The 20,197-nt window shown below is 37.5% G+C and overlaps 1 protein-coding gene across 3 annotated transcripts; it reads right to left on the bottom strand.

Moving 5' to 3' along the window:
* Positions 1 to 65: 65 nt before the first annotated feature.
* map3k21 (mitogen-activated protein kinase kinase kinase 21) lies at positions 66 to 19,556 on the bottom strand. Of its 3 annotated transcripts, none has more exons than XM_052151561.1 (11): positions 17,879 to 19,556; positions 13,149 to 13,329; positions 11,960 to 12,108; positions 11,535 to 11,710; positions 8,291 to 8,531; positions 7,715 to 7,837; positions 4,910 to 5,017; positions 4,155 to 4,305; positions 3,959 to 4,053; positions 3,009 to 3,716; positions 66 to 1,724 (listed from the first exon to the last, which is right to left on the bottom strand). In XM_052151561.1, the coding sequence occupies exons 1-11, from the start codon at positions 18,654 to 18,656 to the stop codon at positions 1,333 to 1,335; spliced, it is 3,102 nt and encodes a 1,033-aa protein (XP_052007521.1). In that variant the 5' UTR covers positions 18,657 to 19,556; the 3' UTR covers positions 66 to 1,332. The 3 variants fall into 3 exon arrangements, with proteins under 3 accessions (XP_052007521.1, XP_052007522.1, XP_052007523.1); XM_052151562.1 differs by having other exon boundaries at positions 4,910 to 5,014; XM_052151563.1 differs by lacking the exon at positions 4,910 to 5,017.
* Between the last annotated feature and the right edge of the window lie 641 nt (positions 19,557 to 20,197).

Here is a 20,197-nt window from a genome sequence, read left to right as displayed (position 1 = left end):
TAAATGTCACATAAAGAGAACTGAAATCAAGATCCTGTGCTAAAAAAAAACCTTCAGTCTTTTCAAAAGTATAATGAGAGTCCAGTTAAAATATAAAGATTGACAGTCAAAAGACCATTTTGGATTTATGGCTGCAGCCTTAAATAACTAACATACAAAGATACAACAAATCATGATTTAACAGTAAGTTACGCTGATAAACATTCTATTTTGAAGTTTTACTGAACCCTCTGCAGTGTAAATTTTAATAGCATTCTGGCATCTGAATGAAATTATTGGTGTATCAAACGTGGAATGTGATATTTAACACATCAGAATGATGGAAATCATAGCTAAAATACTCTTTTCAATATTGTTTTCATTCATTTTCATTAATTGGCAGTAGACTGACAATGTGATTTCAATATACAAAGTTCTGAGACAGTGCCTCCCAACAACACTGAGACAGATGATCAACAACATTGGATTCATGCCTAAATTAATTAAAGAAATGCAACCTATACTACTACGCCTGTATTGTAGATCTACAATACAGCGTGTACACTCAGAGCAGACATAATTACATAAAACTGCATTAAATTAATGGTAAAAATGTCACAAGGTGCATGTAATTCATCCAGAAATGAAATGTGTCAAGTCAATGAATTGGGTATCCAATACAGCGTTAAGAAAACAATTTCATTCAAATAAAGTGGACAACTGCATGGTTCAGGAATCCATTTCAAACAGGTCATTACAGACAAACCTTCCAAATGCAAGATCATGTATTGGTGTAGGACAAATGAGCTATTACGATACGGAAGCAAATTCAGAGTTTTTTTGTTCAGCTATTTGGAGCAAAACATCTGTTAATTAGCTATACCATTTCATCAGTTCACTAATAGTAACTCTTTCCAACATCTATTTCATATTTCTATAAACACTGTAGGCCCTGCTCATGACTTTCATGTGAAATTATGTGACAGAGACTAAAATGCCTGAATTCTTTCAATATCAGTAGTTTCTAAAATAATCTGTGATATTGTTCATCAGGTTAAAAGGTGTATGATTCAAGTTCTTGCGTAAAAACAACAAACCAGCAATCCTACAGTAAATTCACTGGAATATTGATCATTCACTTCAAATATGTCACTTCATATTAAATTACATATCAAAGTTAACAGAATATAAATAAAAAGTACCATAGAATAACTCCAGCAGCAATGGCTCAAATATAGATCAAAGGCCATGATATTAATCTTTTTGAAAAAAGAAAACACAAAAAAACAAATGCAGAATAGACATATTAAAGACAAAAGTAAGATTGTCCTCCAGGAAAAAAGGCAGCATAATTCAGGATAAAAACTCTTTCTCCAGTTCGAAGACAGAGGGCCGGCTTGGACCGCTCTGTATTCGACAGAGGGGAACAGTACAGTCTCGTTTCTGACTCTCTGTGTCCATGTCCAACAAAGAGCAGCCCATTTTGACCTCTGTGGGGAGGACAATGTTCAAGTTTTGAGCACTCTTCTCCCCAGAATAGTGCCCGAGAGAATAGCTCTTGTTGCGACTCTTTAGAAGACCCCAGGAGTGAGATTTGCCTCTAAGGGAAAGTGGTCTGGGTCTGGAAACTGAATCGGTGTGAGCTTGCTCCTCTTGAGCAGGCTCTCTGTCAGGCTTCTTTCTTAAGAATGAAGAAGCGGTAGAGCAATCAGCAGGGCTGTTCTGAGAGTTACTGCTGCCATTAACTAAAGGAAAAAGTGTAACAATATTAATAAATAATATCTGCATACATAGTCAGTATTAACCAACAAACACCACCAGTTGTTTGGACACACCTCATCAGTCCTTATTAGTATTATTTTCCCACATTTTAGAGTACTATTTAAGTCATCAAAAAAATGAAACAACACAAATGGGAATTATGTACTGACCCTAAAACTGTTAAATCAGAGGTGTCTTATATTTTCGCTCCAAAAAGTTATTTTTTTTGCCTAGATACATTTTTCACACTCTGGGCATTCTCTCAACTAACTTCATGGGCTGGGTGATTTTTTCGATTAATTCGAATTTACGTTGTGACACGATTTATTTATTTAATTGAGGAATTAGGGTTTTGCATAAAAATATAAAAAATATTAGCAAACTCTATATTTAGATCTGTTGTCAATCCACCAAAGGATGAATAAGGAAGAGAAAAAATGTGCAGAGTGCTTGGCTTGATGCTGCTCCCAATCTGATTAGGGGCACATGTGTGCGCTTCAAATGAACATAAGTTAACAACATGGAGACATACACTGATCAGCCACCACCTTAAAACCACCTGCCTAATATTGTGTAGGTCCTCCTCGTGCCGCCACGAGTTACGTGACAGTTACCAGCGAATCTCAAATCACATGGAAAATCCAACATCTTACCTGTCCTTCTTTAACCATGATGATTCAGATAGACCGCAAATTATTGCTCAGTTCTGTGACGCGTTTCAATTGTTTGATTCACAATGAGTACTTCAAGATAAACTTGATTCCTAGATAACTTTCTAGATAGACTTTGTTTTGATAAAAATGAATACCTACATTGGCTAAGAAGTATTTAGCAGTTTTCTTATTTTATACTATTACTTCTGAACATCTGCGTTTATTATATTTTAATTTATTTTACATTTACAACATTTACATTAACATTTAGTTAACAATTTCCTGTGTGGTGCAGATTTTAATTTTTTTGGGGTGCATTTTTCTTGAACATCTATAATGAAAAGAACTTTGATTTCTCTAAACATGCAAAGAACATGTTAATTGAATAATGTTTTAATTGAGAACATATAAAAGTTGAAAAATCGAATCAAGAACAGTCTTAAAATTTGAAGGGAAAAAAAAGATATAAAAATGTTTTGCCATATCGCCCAGCCCCAAGTAATACCTCAAAATATCTGGGTGATTTTGTTTTCAAAAGAAACATTCGATCATGCCACAACTCAACACATTAATCCAACCCCCTAAATAAAAAAAATTAAAAAACATAACACTCACTGGTTTGACACACAGCAGGACTGGACTTCTTTCTTCTAAGCCTAGAGTTGGATCCAAAATTATGATCTTTTAAGGGGGTTGTGGGGATAACATCACTTCTCACAGTGGATATCACACTGTTCTGATCTGTCTGGGAAATGGGCGGAGAATCTTTCACTGGACCGTACCCAGAAGAGACCACAAAATCTGACTGCAGGAGGCACTTGGTGGAGTTACACTCTGAAATCGATGACATGGCGAGCAGGTTTACAGGCCCTGCGGTGACCTCATCCTTGCGAGAGCTGCCACTAGGGGGGCTGGTGCTGCGGCGGAAGCGAGTAGCACGCTGAAATAGGCCCTCTCGTTTTTTTTTTTCCTCACGTGGTTCTGGTTCCTCACTGGCAGGGGCCTTACAGACCTCTCGCAGGTCAAAGCCAAATGCGACGGACGCCAGGATGGAGGCGCATCCGTACAGAACACAGTCAATGCGGCGGCGAGTGGCGGCGCGCTTTAGGCTGTTTGTGGGCGTGTGCTGCGGTGTGGTGTTGGTGGAACTGGTGGATGTTGTAGAGTCCTCCTGGCTGTCACCTCCTCCTCCACCCAGCCCCTGGCTCTCCCCCTGCTCATCTTTCCACATAGGTAGATCAATATACACCTGGTTGGGGAACTTGAGTTGCTTTGGTTTGTTGTCGGATCCATCAGAAGAGCATATTTCATCTTTACCGGTTTCTGGAACAAATATGGTTTTAATTAATTAAGATGCTGATACGCTTTAGTAATGAATTGCCCTGCCCATAATAATAAATGTTGTGCTCAATCAAAAAACTTAACTCCATTCAGCTAAAGCAGAGAGTTGAATTTTTCTAGCTTTAAGTAACTTGGCTCTTGAACATTTAAATCTAAGAAATATCTGTAAAACTTAGTAATATGATTCAAAAAAGAAGTAAATGGAAGAGAAGTATTTTACATACCCTGCTCTGCAAATAACGCAGCTAATGGAACAGATTTCTGGGCTTTCAGAACACTAGTGGACCAGGGACTGCTTCCATCTGAGAGAGGTCGAACTCTGAAGACAGTTACATAAAACAATGTTTCTCCACAAAGACAATCTTGTTTGGCATCAAGAAAAGAAATAAAAAAAACATCAAATAAAAAACACGCTCAAACCTTTCAGCACCATTTCCCCTTTCCTTCGTCTGAACGGAGCTTGGTCCCCATGTGCGCCCCTTCTTCTTAAACCCTTTTTTAACATCTTCAAACTCCTCAGGTTTGTAATTGGTGCTCCGACCCCATGTCCTATTGCTCTCGTCCAGGGTCACTATTGATAAAGAAGATACACAGAATTTGAAACAGAATTCCTAATTCTAATCTAATGAAAATGTTCTCCAACTGACACAAGTCACAGCAGCCAATATCAGTTAAATCACAGGCTGAGATTCAATCTATTAGTCTAGCAGAGCAGCAAAAGCCTTTTAGAAACTGGACAATCAATGCAACCTCCACCACCCAGCGATATACAGATGGAAAAATCACAGGTGAAAGTGTTAAATTACATTACGGTTAATATTACTTTAATAAGATTGGGTTGACCTAAAATGAGCTTTACATTAAATATTTTAAAAGTATTTTTTTACACTTTAGAAGATTTGAAAAGGCAAGACATTGATGCAACAGATTAAATTTAGTTGATTCGACAAAGCTTGGCAGCACCAGTCCAAGGTCAACCAAAATGTAATTGATCCCAAAAATCAATCAAAGCAAAATGACACATCATCATTAGACCTTTATAAGCATTAGGCAAGTTATGACTTAGGCAAAAAACAAAAAGAGATGTTGTGAAGCTAAAGCCACAGTGATTAGGAATCACACCAAGACATAGTGGATGGGGTGGTTTTTGTCCAACAGGACTATAGTGTCCTTGCCTTTTTTCCTAAACCCGCTAGGTGGTGTACACTCGCTTGTGATATCCACATCTTGGTGATACACAAACATACTGTCCCTTCGGCTACTGTCACCTGGGTGGCTCACTACTGGGGAAAAAAATGTTATACATGTTTGTCATGAACTTCCACATTGAGCTTAGAAAAATGCTGATAGATAGATAGATAGATAGATAGATAGATAGATAGATAGATAGATAGATAGATAGATAGATAGATAGATAGATAGATAGATAGATAGATAGATAGATAGATAGATAGATAGATAGATAGATAGATAGATACAGCTGAAGTCATACACTTTACATACACTTAAGTTTGTCATTAAAACAAATTTTTTAACCACTCCACAGATTTTATATTAGAAAACTATAAGTATATAGTTAGAAGTATAAGTAATTTATGTCAAATACTTTGTGCATGACAAGTAATTTTTCCAACAATTGTTTACGGACAGTTTGTGTAATTTTTAATTGACTATCACAATTCCAGTGGGTCAAAAGTTTACATACACCAAGTTAACTGTGTCTTTAAGTACAGGTAGCTTGGAAAATTCCAGAAAATGATGTCAAACCTTAAGACAATAAGCCTATTAGCTTTTGACAGGCTAATTGGCATCATTGGAGGTGTACCTGTGGATGTATTTTAAGGCCAACCTACAAACTCAGTGCCTCTATGCTTGAAATCATGGGAAAATCAAAAGAAATCAGCAGAAAATTGTGCAAACAAGTCTCAAAACCTCAACAAGTTTGGTTAATCCTTGGGAGTAATCCTTGGGAGTCACATTAATCTGTACAAACAATAGTATGCAAGTATATACACCATGGTACCATGCAGCCATCATACTGCTCAGGAAGGAGATGCATTCCGTTTCCTAGAGATTAACGTAGTTTGGTGCAAAAGTACAAATCAATCCCAGAACAACAGCAAAGGACCTTGTGAAGATGCTGGAGGAAAAAAGAAGACAAGTACCTATATCCACAGTAAAACGAGTCCTATATCGATATAACTTGAAATGTTGCTCAGCAAGGAAGCAGCCATTGCTTCAAAACCACCATAAAAAAGCCAGACTACAGTTTGCAAGTGCACCTGGGGACAAAGATATTACTTTTTGGAGAAATGTCCTGTGGTCTGATGAAAAAATGGCCATAATGACCATTGTTATGTTTGGGGGAGGCTTGCAAGCCGAAGAACACCATCCCAACTGTGAAGCATGTGGGTGACAGCATCATGCTGTGTGGTGCTTTGCTGCAGGAGGGACTGGTGCACTTCACAAAATAGATGGCATTATGAGAAAGGAAAATAATGTGAATATATTGAAGTCAGGAAGTTAAAGCTCGGTCGCAATTCGGTCTTCCAAATGGACAATGACCCCAAGCATACCTCCAAAGTTGTGGCAAAATGGCAAAGAACAACAAAGTCAAGGTATTGGAGTGACCATCGCAAAGCCCTGGACTGAATCCGATAGAGACTTTGTTTAGAACTGAAAACGAGTGGAGAAATGGGCCAAAATTCCAACAACTTATTGTGAGAAGCTTGTGGTAGAATACCCAAAGGTTTGACCCAAGTTAAACAATTTAAAGGCAGTGCTACCAAATACCAACTTATATGTAAACTTCTGACCCATTGGGAATGTGATGAAAGAAATAAAAGCTGAAATAAATAATTCTTTCTACTATTATTCTGACATTTCACATTCTTAAAACAAAGTGCTGATCCTAACTGACCTAAGACAGGGAATGTTTTCTACGATTAAATGTCAGGAATTGTGAAAACTGATGTATTTGGATAAGGTGCATGTAAACTTCTGACTTCAACTGTAGATAAATTAATGCTTCCTTTTAATTAGTTTGTTAGAATCAGTGTTTATCAAGAGAAATATAAAGACTGGCCCATAATATATCTTCTCTGTTTAAATATTTGCCAGTCACAACACAGTGAAAACCAACCATGTACCAAAGGCAGTCACGCTTGGTACATTATTTAATTTCACTGTATTGAAACTGGCAAACCTTTAAACAGGTAAGATATATTATTGGTCTGCTGATATATGCTGATAGTTGGTTGATAAACAGTGATGCTAACAAACATATATCATTGCCATAAGTTACATATTTTTTTGTACTTCTGAAATTACTTGATATTCCAAAATGAGAATGGGAATTCTGTGAATTTCTCATATGGAAAAAATGCAGTGACTGACTGAAGCTAAAGAGTACAGCTGGGTACTGATACAGATTTCCCAATTTGATTCCGATTCAATATCAACTCAAGTGCATATATTTCAGTTATAATGTCTATTTTTCTTACAAATGAAAGAAATAAACCAATGTATTCAATCAATCAATACATATATTATATTGCATATATTTTGTTATGATAATGATTTAATTGAATAACTTGTACTATTTACAAGTATTTACATTTATTTGTTAAGCAAGTGTTAAAAAACAGTACTGTCTCTAAGGAAACTGGCTGTTCTGTAAAGAACATCCCTGCTATGCGTTATTAGAATTAAATGTTTCTTTTTTTGTTGTTTTTGATCAACAACTGACTGTAAAGAACAAAAACGGTATTAAAATCTGACATTATGATGCATCGGAAAATCAATATTTTTTAGCCAACGTTACAACAGAGTGAGAAAATTAAGGGAAAGACAACAGATTACGGTTCAGAACAAACTTCAAACCTAATTTTAATAAAGCAAGCAACATTTTCCTTAAAATAAATAAATAAATAAAAATATCTAAGATTCAATCCAAACAAAAAGAGAGAGAAAGAACTTACACTGGATGGCACGGAGGCGGGGAATTAGTGTAGGGCTGCTGGGGGGGCTGGAGTTGGTGCTGTTAAGGCTCCTCCTCTTGTCCATAGTGGGCGAGGCCTGAACTGTGATCTTATGCTGAAAATCTGTTGCACAGAAAAAGGTAACACCTTAATACTGCTAATTAAAAATACTTTGAATTGACTTGTCAGATACATTTTCCCTACAAGACATTCATTCTAAGTTATGATCTCAATAGATGTTGGCTCTAGGGAGGGGTCAGGATGGTCGACTAGTCATCCAACAACTGACAAGTCAATTAGTGAGGTCGACTGCTGTATTTTTTAATATATGATTTTTCAGCATGCTGTGCTTTAGCTGTTCAAAAGTTTGCACAGTAAAACCCTTTGCAGAGTAAACTGATGCAAAACATTTCTTCTATAAATATATCCCTTTTTTTAAAGCACCCATTGTTGCAACCATGGGCATTCAGATTGTGTCACATTACATCATTCAGGCAACCTACCCTCTAGTCAATTTTGAAATGTTTTGCACATCACTCATTAGCGCACTGATAAGTTCACTTGTCGAGCTCTAACCTGAGGGTAAGCTGATGCGGTTTCCATCTTTGAGCTTCAGACGGCTGCGCTTGAACTTGCCCTTCCGTTTCTTAACATTGGGCTTGTCCTTGTTAAGTTGGAAGATGAGGATGTTGAGCTCTCGTTCAAGCACATTAATTTCTCGCTCGGCCAGTTGCTGTTCCCTCCTCTTCAAAAGCTCTTCATGAGACTTCTGCTGAAGGGCTGCTCGCGTAAGTTCCTCCTCCCGAGAACGGAGCTCCTGTTGGTGTGTGAAGAACATTTACTATCAAGTACATTCAGTAAGGATGTATTTATACAATATGTTTGAAAATATGACTAAGGTTTTTTGATGTGCAGAATCATTTTGTAAGGAACCAACTGGACTGTTCTCTTGCTGATGATTTATTGCCCTATCAACTCCATGAGCAAAAGGACATCAATGGTATGAAATGCAGTCACACATCCTTTGGCCTTGGAGGACAGATCTGATTCCTCTCTCCCTCTAAATGGCTGATTTCAGATCAGTTTTTGTTCTTGGTTTTACCCTTGAGCCCCACAAACATGACAATAATGCAAGACCTGTGAGTGAGTTATCCACACAGTAGAGGCAAACACAGTAAATTGCAACAGTTAATTAGCAGACAAGAAAGTCTGGTGCCTTTTTTAATCTACTAACCAACGAAAATGTGTTCAATGAAGTGAACCCTGAATATTTTGACATTTTATTAGCTTTCTGTGAACTAGGAAATGCTCTATTTTGCATCTCATCAACAGAGTAGTCCAAATGTATAATGCAAAAAAAAAAAAAAAACAGACTGAATCGTTAAGCATTATTCAAAACAGTTTCTGCTCTCATGGAGTATGTAATTTGTCCTAATCTCTTGTGTAGGGTTGTGCCGATAGACGATATCATCGTCCATCGTGATGGCTGACCAACATCACGATGTAGAGCCATCATCGTGATGCCACGCCCCCTTTTGCGAGTCTTGCTAGTGTGACTCACTAATCCTAGTCTCTTCTATAGTTAACCTAAAAACTTTGCAGGGATTGCTCTGTAAATTAAATTGATAATATAACTAATGCATATATGCTATTTTAAATACTGTAGTATATGCCAGAGACGTGACGTGTTAGTCTGTGAAAATACCGTGTCAGGCAGGCTACACAAATATTGATCTTGACATTGTTAGCTTCTTGTCTTTTTTTTTACATGTCTTACACTGTACATTTAGATTAAAATATTTTATGTTGTAGGCTACAAGAAAATAGCCTTTATTAATTCATTATTAGTAGTTGTAGTGTCTCAGAAAATCTTGCTCATTGTCACACAGCTCTTGTATACACTGAAGCGGCAGTTTAAGATCAACCCAGACCAGCGAACGTCAAATAACTTTTGTCTGGTTAATACTTTTAAAGAAAAATTTCCTTGGCCATAAGTCCATAATGTCAAATCAAATGAAAGAAACAAGGTGAATATGAATAACACACATTTATTAAAACATAGAAGAACAACAAATAAAGAACAAGAAAACGGGAACAACACTCAGACCGAAACTCGGCATTAACATTTCACTTATAATTAGCAGCACAATTAACTTCAGCACAGGCTACAAAATAAATTATGCTATTAAAATATTGTAAAGTGGTCATATGAACTACACAAATGAACGTTTAAAAAATAATATGCAAAATCGAATAGCTCCGCAACGGATGGCGAAAAATGCGTAAAGAAGTCTAATATCTTTCACCATAGACCATGTTTAAATTTCGATGTTTCTGGCCAGAAATACCAACATATTCACTTTATCTGGTTTTAATAAGCTGCGGATTGGAGTAACTACACTACCCGCTGTGCTGAAGACCCGCTCTGATGAGTACTGGTAGCACATATGCACAGATTTCCGTGCTAATCTTGCCATGAACGGAAACCTTTTGTTGTTCGTTTTTCACCAAGTCAGCGAGTCCTCTTCCCCATCAATGGCCATTTCCTGCAGGTACATGGTCATTTCTGCCTCGACCTTTTGCTCATCAGTGAGTAAAATAATGAAATTATAGTTTTTAAGTGGAAAATAGTATTTATGTAAAGAGATATATTAAAATAAAAAGTGCACAACTCTTCTTAAGTGAAAGCTAAAAAAAAAAAATGCTTTACGTGTCGTGCAACCTACTGATAAAGCGCCGACGAGTCATTAGTTGGGTTAGTAAAATAACGTAATTATAATTTTTCATATAATTTTTGAAAATTATATGAAATTATATAATCCCCCCCGCCCCACCCCACCGACGATATCATCGTCCATCGCAATGTTTTACTGTCAACATCATCAACTGCCAATTTAGGGGACATCGCCCAACCCTACTCTTGTGAATAACTTCATAAGAAGCTTTGAGGCACTTTGCAAAGAAACACACTAGAGCTGATGATTTGGATTACAATTTAAATTAACAAATAAATCAATTATTTATTTACTAGTCAGTAAAAGTTCATTTGATACAGCACGAAAAAAGGAAAATAATTTTGTGTCAGGACAGTCCTGTACCTAAAGCAGTGGTGAAATTCACAGATTTTTAAATCACACACAAAATCAAGATTGCTACTTGTAGTTTTAGCTCACTTGCAGGAAAAGGCATTCTTGATCAAGCAATGACAAATCCTTTTCAACATAACAAGGAGCCAAGACCAGAAGCAGCTTATCATATTAACGTTGTTAAACACTACAGCCTGATTTATTGCTAATAGCTTGGTTTGTTAAGTGGATCAGTTCAACCAAACATAGTTACTCATGTCAAATCTAAATCATATCTGATAAGAACAGGTATGGGCACTGCAGCATGAACAATGCAAGGCTTTTATAACGAAATGGTTTTGTAATGAACTGTAGTGGGTACTTTTTGTCCCAAAGCAACTTGCAATATTCTAAATTCAGGTATAGGCCCCAGGCAAAACCAAAGTAAAGTGTTATGATCAATGGTATAATGGTGACACTTCATCTCAGCAGTTCTCCAGTTAATGTGTTGCTACCTTGGATCAACCTTTTCTGTTACCAGTTAGGAGCCTTAACACAGAGGCTATTAAACTCCAATCATTGTTTTACTTAACAATAATGGCACGGTCATGTTTCCATTGACTAAACAAAGCTAAACAGCACACTAACAAACTCTCAACTGGCCATGAAAAAAAAAAAAACTCAAGACAATAAATAGTCATTTAAATCTTGGAATATTATCAATGGAGACTCGCAAAATGAGAGGAGCCACCAACCTTTTCTTTAGTGCGTAACTCATCAAACATCTCTTGGATCTCCACTCTCCAGTCCTCTTGCATTGAGTGGAAGGAGTCCTGTGGCATAGTTGCCATTACAGCCTCCTCTATGGCAGTCAGTTGCTCCAAGATGGTGGCAAAAGATGGACGGATATGGGGATCCTGCTCCCAGCATTCTATGAAAACAAAATGTTAGAACTCATACAGCTGAAAATAAACAATCATTTTAGACCCATTTTAATTGTTTAATTTATTCATAGTGTGTTTGGTCCATCTAATTAGAAATCTTTGTAAAAAAGGTGATGCTTAAAATGTCCGAAAATCTCAGTGGATAGTCGATGGTAATGGCATTGTTGTGGTGTTGTTGTGCAGAATAATACATAAACAGTGGGACAAAACAAATAGTCAACTAATAGCAGACCTACCCTCCATGAGCTTGGCGAAGGACTCTGGACAGGTAGATGGAATGGGAAGGGTTAATTTGTTGACGGCCACACCATAGGCAACTGCCAGACCATCAATGCCACGATAAGGAACCTCTCCAGTCAATAATTCCCAAAGGAGGACTCCATAACTGTTTAGAGAAAAAAAACAGATTAGGGAACAAATGGATTGAATTTTCCTAATGGTGCACCATGAGTATGCACTAATCACAACACTCTAAAGTCACTAATTGGCTTTATGAACTCAACAGTGATTGTGTACTCCTGCTACAGTATTAAAGGAATAGTTAATCCAAAAATTAAAATGTTTATAACTTATGTTAAAACAATGCAAGTTAATTTAAAACAAGCTTCTCTCATGCCTCATAAATAAATATTTTCACTGAAAAATTACTTTTACATTTTCGGTTCTCATCAAAAGCTATCCTATGCCTTTAGAAGACTTGAAATATGGGACTTGTAGTTTTGAATGTATGTGTGCAACCTTTTTGTTTTTGGAGGTGTGCTTTTTGTGTGTGTGTTTCTGAATGTTTTCTGCTGATTTTTGTCAATTTCTGTCATTTTCAATTTAGCGTTTGACCAATGGAGTGCTTGTTTTTGTCGGGTTGGGGAGGGATGTTTTGTAGGGTTTTAGTTTCATATAATATGATTCCACATTTTCTGTTATGTCTGTTTGGCTTGCATGGAATCAATAAAAATTGTTAATAACAAAGACGACATGAAATATAACGTACAAGTTGCATTGACTACTTTTATGATACTTTTGGGTCCTTTCTTTAATCTTTAATGAGAGGCACTATCTACTGCTATTGTAATTGCCATGACATTAATTAAAACGTTTAGAAAGGAAGAGGGGTGAGTAAATTTTGACAGAATTTTCATTTTTGGATTAACTATTCCTTTAACCAGGTTGTCTCCTTAGACGTTCCTAAAACATGTGTGCATATGGCCCACTGATTTCTCTATGAGATAATTACTTGAGTTCCCTTTTGTCAACTCACACTAAGTGAAACCAACTGGTGGCATGTAGTAAGCAATGTCTGAGTAAAGCGATTAGAAAAATTGACAAATGAGCTACAAGGAATAGTTTACCAAAAAATGATGGCTATGGTTTCAGAAAAGCTAGACATTCCAATGTCAAAATGTACTTCTGCTGAATGGTAATGATTACCTCCAAACATCACTCCCTTTGGAAAACAGGGAGGACTTGATGACCTCTGGAGCCATCCAGGAATAAGTTCCAGCTGCACTCATTTTGGTCGTTTTGTGCCATTCTCGAGCCAGGCCAAAGTCAGTAATCTTCAGAGTTTTTCGACCAATGTCATCATTTTCGATTTTTTCAAGTAACAAAACTAAAGAGAACAGAGACAACAAAAAGTAAAACTTTTATTCACTTCTACATTCTAGTGCAAAATGAAATCTCAGCTATGTTATTGAAGCCTAAAATTACAAGGCAAAATCTATACACGGAATTAACAGGAAATTACGGGGGAGACCGGCCTGTTCTGATCAGCTATTCATTGGTATGATGGGAATGTTCTGTGCGCAAGAGCCTTTTGTGAGCATTTTTGTCAATGGACAACATTACAGGAACGCAAAGAGAGTGCACATATTTCCACTCTTTTATCATTAAATGGAATCTTCTAGTACACAGGCCTAGATGAAGAACTCAACAAGTTGCTCTAGTTTACAATACAGTCTTGTACCACATGACAAATAACATGAGAATGTAGGCCAGCTTGCTTTGAAGTCAGGAACCTCCTGAGGTCAGTAGTATTATTTCACACCAGTTCTGTCCAGTTCAGTATGTAATAAAATGGAGGCTCTCAGTTGACAAGAGGACAACTAGATGCCTGTTTAATTTGACCTTGACTCCCTTACCATTACAACCTAAGGGAGTAACTGAGCCCTTTTATCTGAGGATTTTTTAACTTTCCCATACTTTCCTCATTTATAGTAATCATCCAGCTTACATTGGACAGTACTGACCTTGACTACACTCCCAGTTCATTTACTTGTTACAGTGCAAGACATTTAGAATAACTGTAACATTTATTTGTATTACTGTAACTGTTCAGTAGTAGAACACCACTGCTGAATAATGTCTCTTTTATTACTCTTTCTGTTCTCTACAATGGGTTGTTGATAAAAAAAAAGAAAAAAGAAAAAAAAAAACATTTAATTCTAATCATCTAATCAATTCAAATTCGAATAAAACAATATAATAATAAAATCCAAAATAATAATAAAAAACAAAAACAAATAAATTAAAACATAATTAGTAAAATGTATATTTTCTTAATGTACCTAGTTAGATTATATACCTGTATAATTAACAACATTAGCTGGGAGAGAATTTCTTTCATATGTACTGTAAGCAAAAGGGATATTATAAATGAAATATACCCATATGAATCAATATCGAATCGAATCAAGAGCTTGTGAATCAGATTTTAATCAATACCAAGCCCTAATTATATATGTTGAATGTAACACTCACACTTAAGATTCCAAAAGTGGAACCAAAAAGTAAAGTTTGAGAAGAAATTAAGCCTAACACATTGTTAAAAATCCAGTCTTAGGCAAAATTGACCTGGTCCGAGAAGAGTTCTGCAAACAGTGCTGTGACCCTAAATTATTTGTTTTAATAATTATTGAAAACTAACAGAACTTCAAAAAAATCTTGCTCTGTTTTACCACCATTATTCTTACTTGCCTTTTCTTGGCTCAATTTTCAATGACCGTTTTATGGGGAAGAAAAATCACCTTTAGGCTCTGATAACCATTACCTGTAGTGCTCACCACGGCCCTATTCCTATTGCTCCAACAAGGCCATTGTCCTCTAGGCTGTCAGTCTCTGTGTGTGTGTGTATTCTGGAGAGCACGCATGCTTGAGATTCCTTAACATTTCATTTCATGTGCCAGAAATTGCTAAACTAAAGTGAGTTCTGAAGTGTGGCGTGAGTCCAAGTTTCACAGGGACTTCTGGCTACAGTTTTGCAATATTCTATACCCCCAATCCCTGTCTTGGGAGAGAAAATAGCAGCTATTGAGGAGATTAAAAATAATGAAAATAAGCCTTTCAGGCCTAGGAGTCGGAGCATTCTTGGGTTGGCAGTCACCTAGCAACCAGTGCTTGACCATTCCATTGTGCAAACTTATGTTAAGCTTTTGCCCCCTCGTTAGCGACATTCCTTTAAGTGAGGTATTAAAAGAGTAGGCCACAAAAACATAATTTCACTCACTATTTGCTATATCTGAAAGATAATCATTGATCAGCTAGGCAAGAGTGGATACTAAGCAAATTGCTTAAAAAAGGTTTTATTTTATTTCCCAAGGGCAAACCTTTTTTTTTTTTTTTAAAGAGTAATATTTGACTGTTTGTGCCTCTCTAAAAATGTACTCTCCACCTTTAACCTGAAATCAATGCATCACATCTTGAATGGACAACTGAACACAGCAGAAAAGGTCTGGTTCGTGAAGGTGCTGTCCTGAGTGCAGCCATGAGCAAACACATGTTATTTTTTCAATTAAGGTCAGCAAGCTTCCAGTGTTGTTTGTCACAATCCTGTGGAGAGGTTGCGTTAACAGTAGATCTGCCATGCTGCATGGGGGCAGGGTGCCACATTGCGTCTATTGTTGATAGTGGAATGCTGCCTTTTTTCAGTTCTGGAAATACTCTGCTAATTTTGGAAATTACGCAGTTATAATGATGATAATGTACAGTACATTTTAGAAACGGCAATATTAGAAACAACTTGTAAAATAATATTTAATGAAACCAAATGGATTAAATGTCATCAACTGATCATCCTACTAAAATTAAAGTTTAGAGATATTTTTTTTGATTTTCAATTGTATTGTGTATCTGTGAGTATTCTTCAGACAGGCCAATCTCTTACAAAATGACTCTTCTTACATTTACAAACTTACACTGAGTTTGAACGCAATATTTGAAATGCCATTTGTAGGTATTAGGTTAACAAATGTGTAGTGTGCTTGAGGCAGATAAGAGAGGGCCTTTCCCAACTCCATCTATGACTAAGAAACACAATAATACAATCTCAGTCATGTAGCATAACCTGAAGGTATAGCATTTTCCTTAAAGAAAGGGCATATGCTTTGTTTTAATATATTTCATGGTTAAAAGACTGAAAATTACAGTCTACAAGAAAACAAACTACAGCTTGTCTGTGATATGAGGAGCCGAAAATAATACATGATATCACTTCTATTAAACAAATGGGAGAAATTGGAACGCTCAACCAAGGAGCTATAGCACCCAACGGTCAACGGATGTAGAAAGGAAGTCCCGCCTTATAGTTAAAAGAGCCAATCACCTTGTAGATACAGACATCTCCTGTCAATTAAACTAGAACGTGCATGAAATGTGGTATAAATATAAGCATCAAATCATGCTGTTTAACATACATTTTCCATTAAAAAGCTTTTATATTCAGTCTTGATGCTTCTTTTAGAAGACTTTTTTTTCAAGCCAGTGTTTTCTGAACCTAGTTAGCAGATAGCAGACAGTTTCTCAAGCAGGATGCCAGCTGTTCAAACTCTAACCTCTAATTTCACAACCTGCTAAGGGTCACACTCATTCAGAAACCTAAAAGCCATAATTCCCTCAGTTCCTTTGAAAGTCTAGAGAGGCTGTGCTTTTTCACTTATCAGCTATGCAACACTAGACTAAGAAACTCTGCTGAAGCACACAACTTAAAACCACTGTTAAAGAGCAGGTGCTGTTTTCAAATACTCTTTAGTCAGGGACAATTTGGGTGTGAAAACTTGCAGCCCCAAATCTCTTGATGACTCCAGGGATGAGATTTATAAAGGTAATTCCCATTTAGTGGTTCAGCATTTTGGCATGTAAACACACATTATGATGGATGAATGATACAGCAGCCTTTTATTTACGGGTTAGCAAAAAAACACTGGTGCCAGGTTGCATACCCGGACTATTTTTACTCAATAGGCATTTGTTGTAAGAAATCATACTCCAACCAAGCAAAGAATTATCATAAAATATTTAACGTTTGACTCACAGAGATGTACTCCGAGATGGGGAAATGCTGCAGTTGCCAGAAGGACCTGGACAGATCCTGTGTCTTTTAACATGAACTAAAACTGCTCCATTCAATCTCAGAGCATCCATCAATTTTATAGCTTTGTTTTGGGGTTAGATTTCTCTACCTATTGGTTTCCTTTTACTATGTCAGACAGACAGACAGATGTCTACTTATTTCTTTTTATTGCCATATCAGCATCACTGGCTATTTTCATGGCAAGATCAAGGCTGTTTTAAAAGGTAATATACACTATATAGTATATAATACAGTAATATACACAATGATCATTATATAAGACCTTTCATTTCAATATTTCATAAACAAATAACATTTTCCCTGGCGAGACATCTTTGAAAACATCCACTAAAAAACTTTGAGTAAAATGTTGCTTAGTGGTATTAAAAGTAGGACATTCCAGTAAAATGTGTTTTATAGACAGTGGTGTCTGATATATGTCTACCAGACAGACAGACAGATAGATGGATAGAAAAACGTTCTTAGATGACTTCAGGTTATCATGATAAAGGTTAAAAGTTTCATATGATATGCCCCCGTCTTTACTTGTCTGGGAATGCCTAAATTACACGTGCTTTCTGTTCCCCTCCATTCTGTAACAAACACAGGCTTATAAGGGAAAGGTTGATGTGCTGATAATAAGGTTTGTAAACGAGGGTGGATATTAATGATTAACGTGCTAATTTCGAAAGGCAATACCTTTGTGTCAACCTGTTTCAACCCGAGTGTTTTCTGCACTAGAGTAAATACCTGCAATTCTTCGTAAAGATAAGGAGCCTATCAATAACTCAGGAATGCATGATCGTTTTCTTACTGTTGCTGGACTTCAGATCTCGATGAATAATGGGAACTACAGCCTCCTCGTGGAGATATTGCATGCCTCTGGCGATCTGGACGGCCCAGTTCACAAGGACATGAGGGGGGATCCTCCTGCCCGTCAAGGCGCGGTTCAGAGTCCCTCCTCGGGCATATTCCATGACTAGGCACAGGTTCGGCTCATCCAAACACACCCCCTCCAGTTTAATAATGTTAGGGTGTTGCAGCATTGAAAAAAGTTTGGCTTCTTGCTTAACACTGTCTGCAGTTGCTTTAATGTCCTCGTCAGGGTCTTGCCGAGCTGCCTTCATCGCGACCTCCTGCTCTTTCCAAGTACCCCGGTAAACTTTGCCAAAACCACCAACGCCGATTATTTCTTCTAAAACAAGTTCAGAAAAAGGTATCTGAACAGGGGCGGACGGGTCACTGACACGAGCCCCAACTGAGCCACCGGCGGGAAGTCTATAAATGGCTGGTTGGTACGTAATATAATTTGATGGGAAGATGCCCACGCGACGGTTAATTTTCCCAGTCCACCACCCTTCGTCTCCCGAGATAGCAGCGTCCTTAGACAGGACCTCCACCACGTCTCCACGCCGCAGGCTAAGCTCGTCCTCCCCGCTAGCCTCATAGTCGAAGACTGCAGTCCAGAGCGAACGATGACACACGGGAGCAGAATGAGCCCAAGTCCCCGAATTGGACGACTCCGTCCAGACATGGTCTTCGAGGCTCTGGCGCCCCTCACCGTTTGGGAAAACGGCCTGGGGAACATCCATGTCTCTGTGCCTGCAGGAACACCATAAGGTGCCCTGATGTCAAATCGAAGTAAAAACTAGTCCAATTGTTGAATTCCCTTCTGACACATCCACACACAAAGTTCCTTACAAATTCTGGTTAACTTTATATCAAATGAACGTCTCGTTAATGGCGAGTTGCTCAGGTTAAGTCCTGCTTAACAGAGGTTAAGAGACCCATTGCTTTGTTTCCACGTTAACCAGCCAACCAATCTGGGAGTGCAAAGTGTATCTGAAGCTCGGACATCCACAGTAGCCAGAGTACTTTCTAAACAAACGCTCCCCGTTTTAAACATAATCTTTATAGTAAAGGCAACAATATCAGTTCAAGTCCGCCCTTAAGTTTGTTTTATTCTTGTAAAAAAAAAAAACTCCAGCAAGAAAAAACACATTCCCCACTGGCCGACATGAGAGTTTTCAAGCCGTAAGCAACAGGTACAAAAGTACCTGCTCATCCCAGGCTAATGAATCAAGCAAAATATCCATACGTTTATTTAACCACCGAATACTCTTTAAATTAGTAAAGTATTTATTACGTTATTAACGTACTTGTCTACTAGTACAAAAACACACGGTTCGCGTGAGCTGAACACAGCAAGCTGAGCCGTGCTAACGCGCTAGCTCGCCTGACTCCGTCTCTCTCTCCGAAGCACACAAAACTAGTTTGTGCGGCTCCCAAAATTCCCCCGTCGTCAAGGACACGTAGCGCGCGCGCACACACACACACACACCAGGAAAAGCTTCCCGGAGTCACTCTCGCACGCGCTTCAATCAACCGCCAGTATTCCACAATTGGTGGTCTTTTCCCCCGCGCGTGGTTCCAAAGACTTCTTTAGAGCAGCAAACTTTGCTCAGGAAGCCTACGGCAGCACCACCATCACTTCTCCGCTCCTCCAACTCGACTGACCCGAGAGGAGAGCAGGGAAAAGTGGAAATTGATTGGCTAGTGGAGCTCACGTGACAATTATGTGCGCATGCTAAACAAAAGTGGGAACTTTCCTTTCAGTCTGCGATGTTATGCTATCAAGATTAATAACTATGGGGGCTGTCTGGGGGAAAACCAAGTCTCTTTAGTTTACAATTTATTACATGCAGCCTATAATAGGATTAGGCTACATAGTTAGGCAGATTTGTTACACTTTTAAAAAACTGTTAGCTTTAGAAAATGTTCTTTATTGTTTATGCACCTGCTTCAGGTTTGCAAACCAATAATACATCTATAAAATAAAATAAACCATTATAGATCAAATGCTGTATTAGGATATTAGGAGTAGACCTAAAACTTTTAGGTTACCAACTTACTCAATGACAATGCAGAAGATATACACACCTCTATATATAGTTTTATTGTATATTTGGAGGGTTACTTTTGAAATGTATTCCATTACAGATTACAGAATACATATTGTAAAATGTAATTTGGAACATATTCCATTGGATTACTCAATGTCAGTAACGGATTCTAAATACTTTGAATTACTTCTTCATCACTGGTAGATTTTTTCACTTGTTTTGACTATAAA

This window comes from Xyrauchen texanus, chromosome 20, assembly GCF_025860055.1.
Source record: "Xyrauchen texanus isolate HMW12.3.18 chromosome 20, RBS_HiC_50CHRs, whole genome shotgun sequence".
In the NCBI taxonomy this organism is placed as follows: domain Eukaryota; kingdom Metazoa; phylum Chordata; class Actinopteri; order Cypriniformes; family Catostomidae; genus Xyrauchen; species Xyrauchen texanus.
The sequence above is the reverse complement of the archived record's forward strand: the minus strand, read 5'-3'. Positions and strand labels throughout refer to the sequence as shown.

Excerpts from the sequence above, each read along its gene's own strand:
- map3k21 (XM_052151561.1), bottom strand. The coding sequence starts at position 18,656 with ATGGATGTTCCCCAGGCCGTTTTCCCAAACGGTGAGGGGCGCCAGAGC. Across the intron at positions 5,018-7,714 it reads CCGCCTCCGTGCCATCCAGT|TAGTGAGCCACCCAGGTGAC; the intron begins GTAAGTTCTTTC and ends TTTTTTCCCCAG. Across the intron at positions 1,725-3,008 it reads TCCTGCTGTGTGTCAAACCA|TTAATGGCAGCAGTAACTCT; the intron begins GTGAGTGTTATG and ends TTTTTCCTTTAG.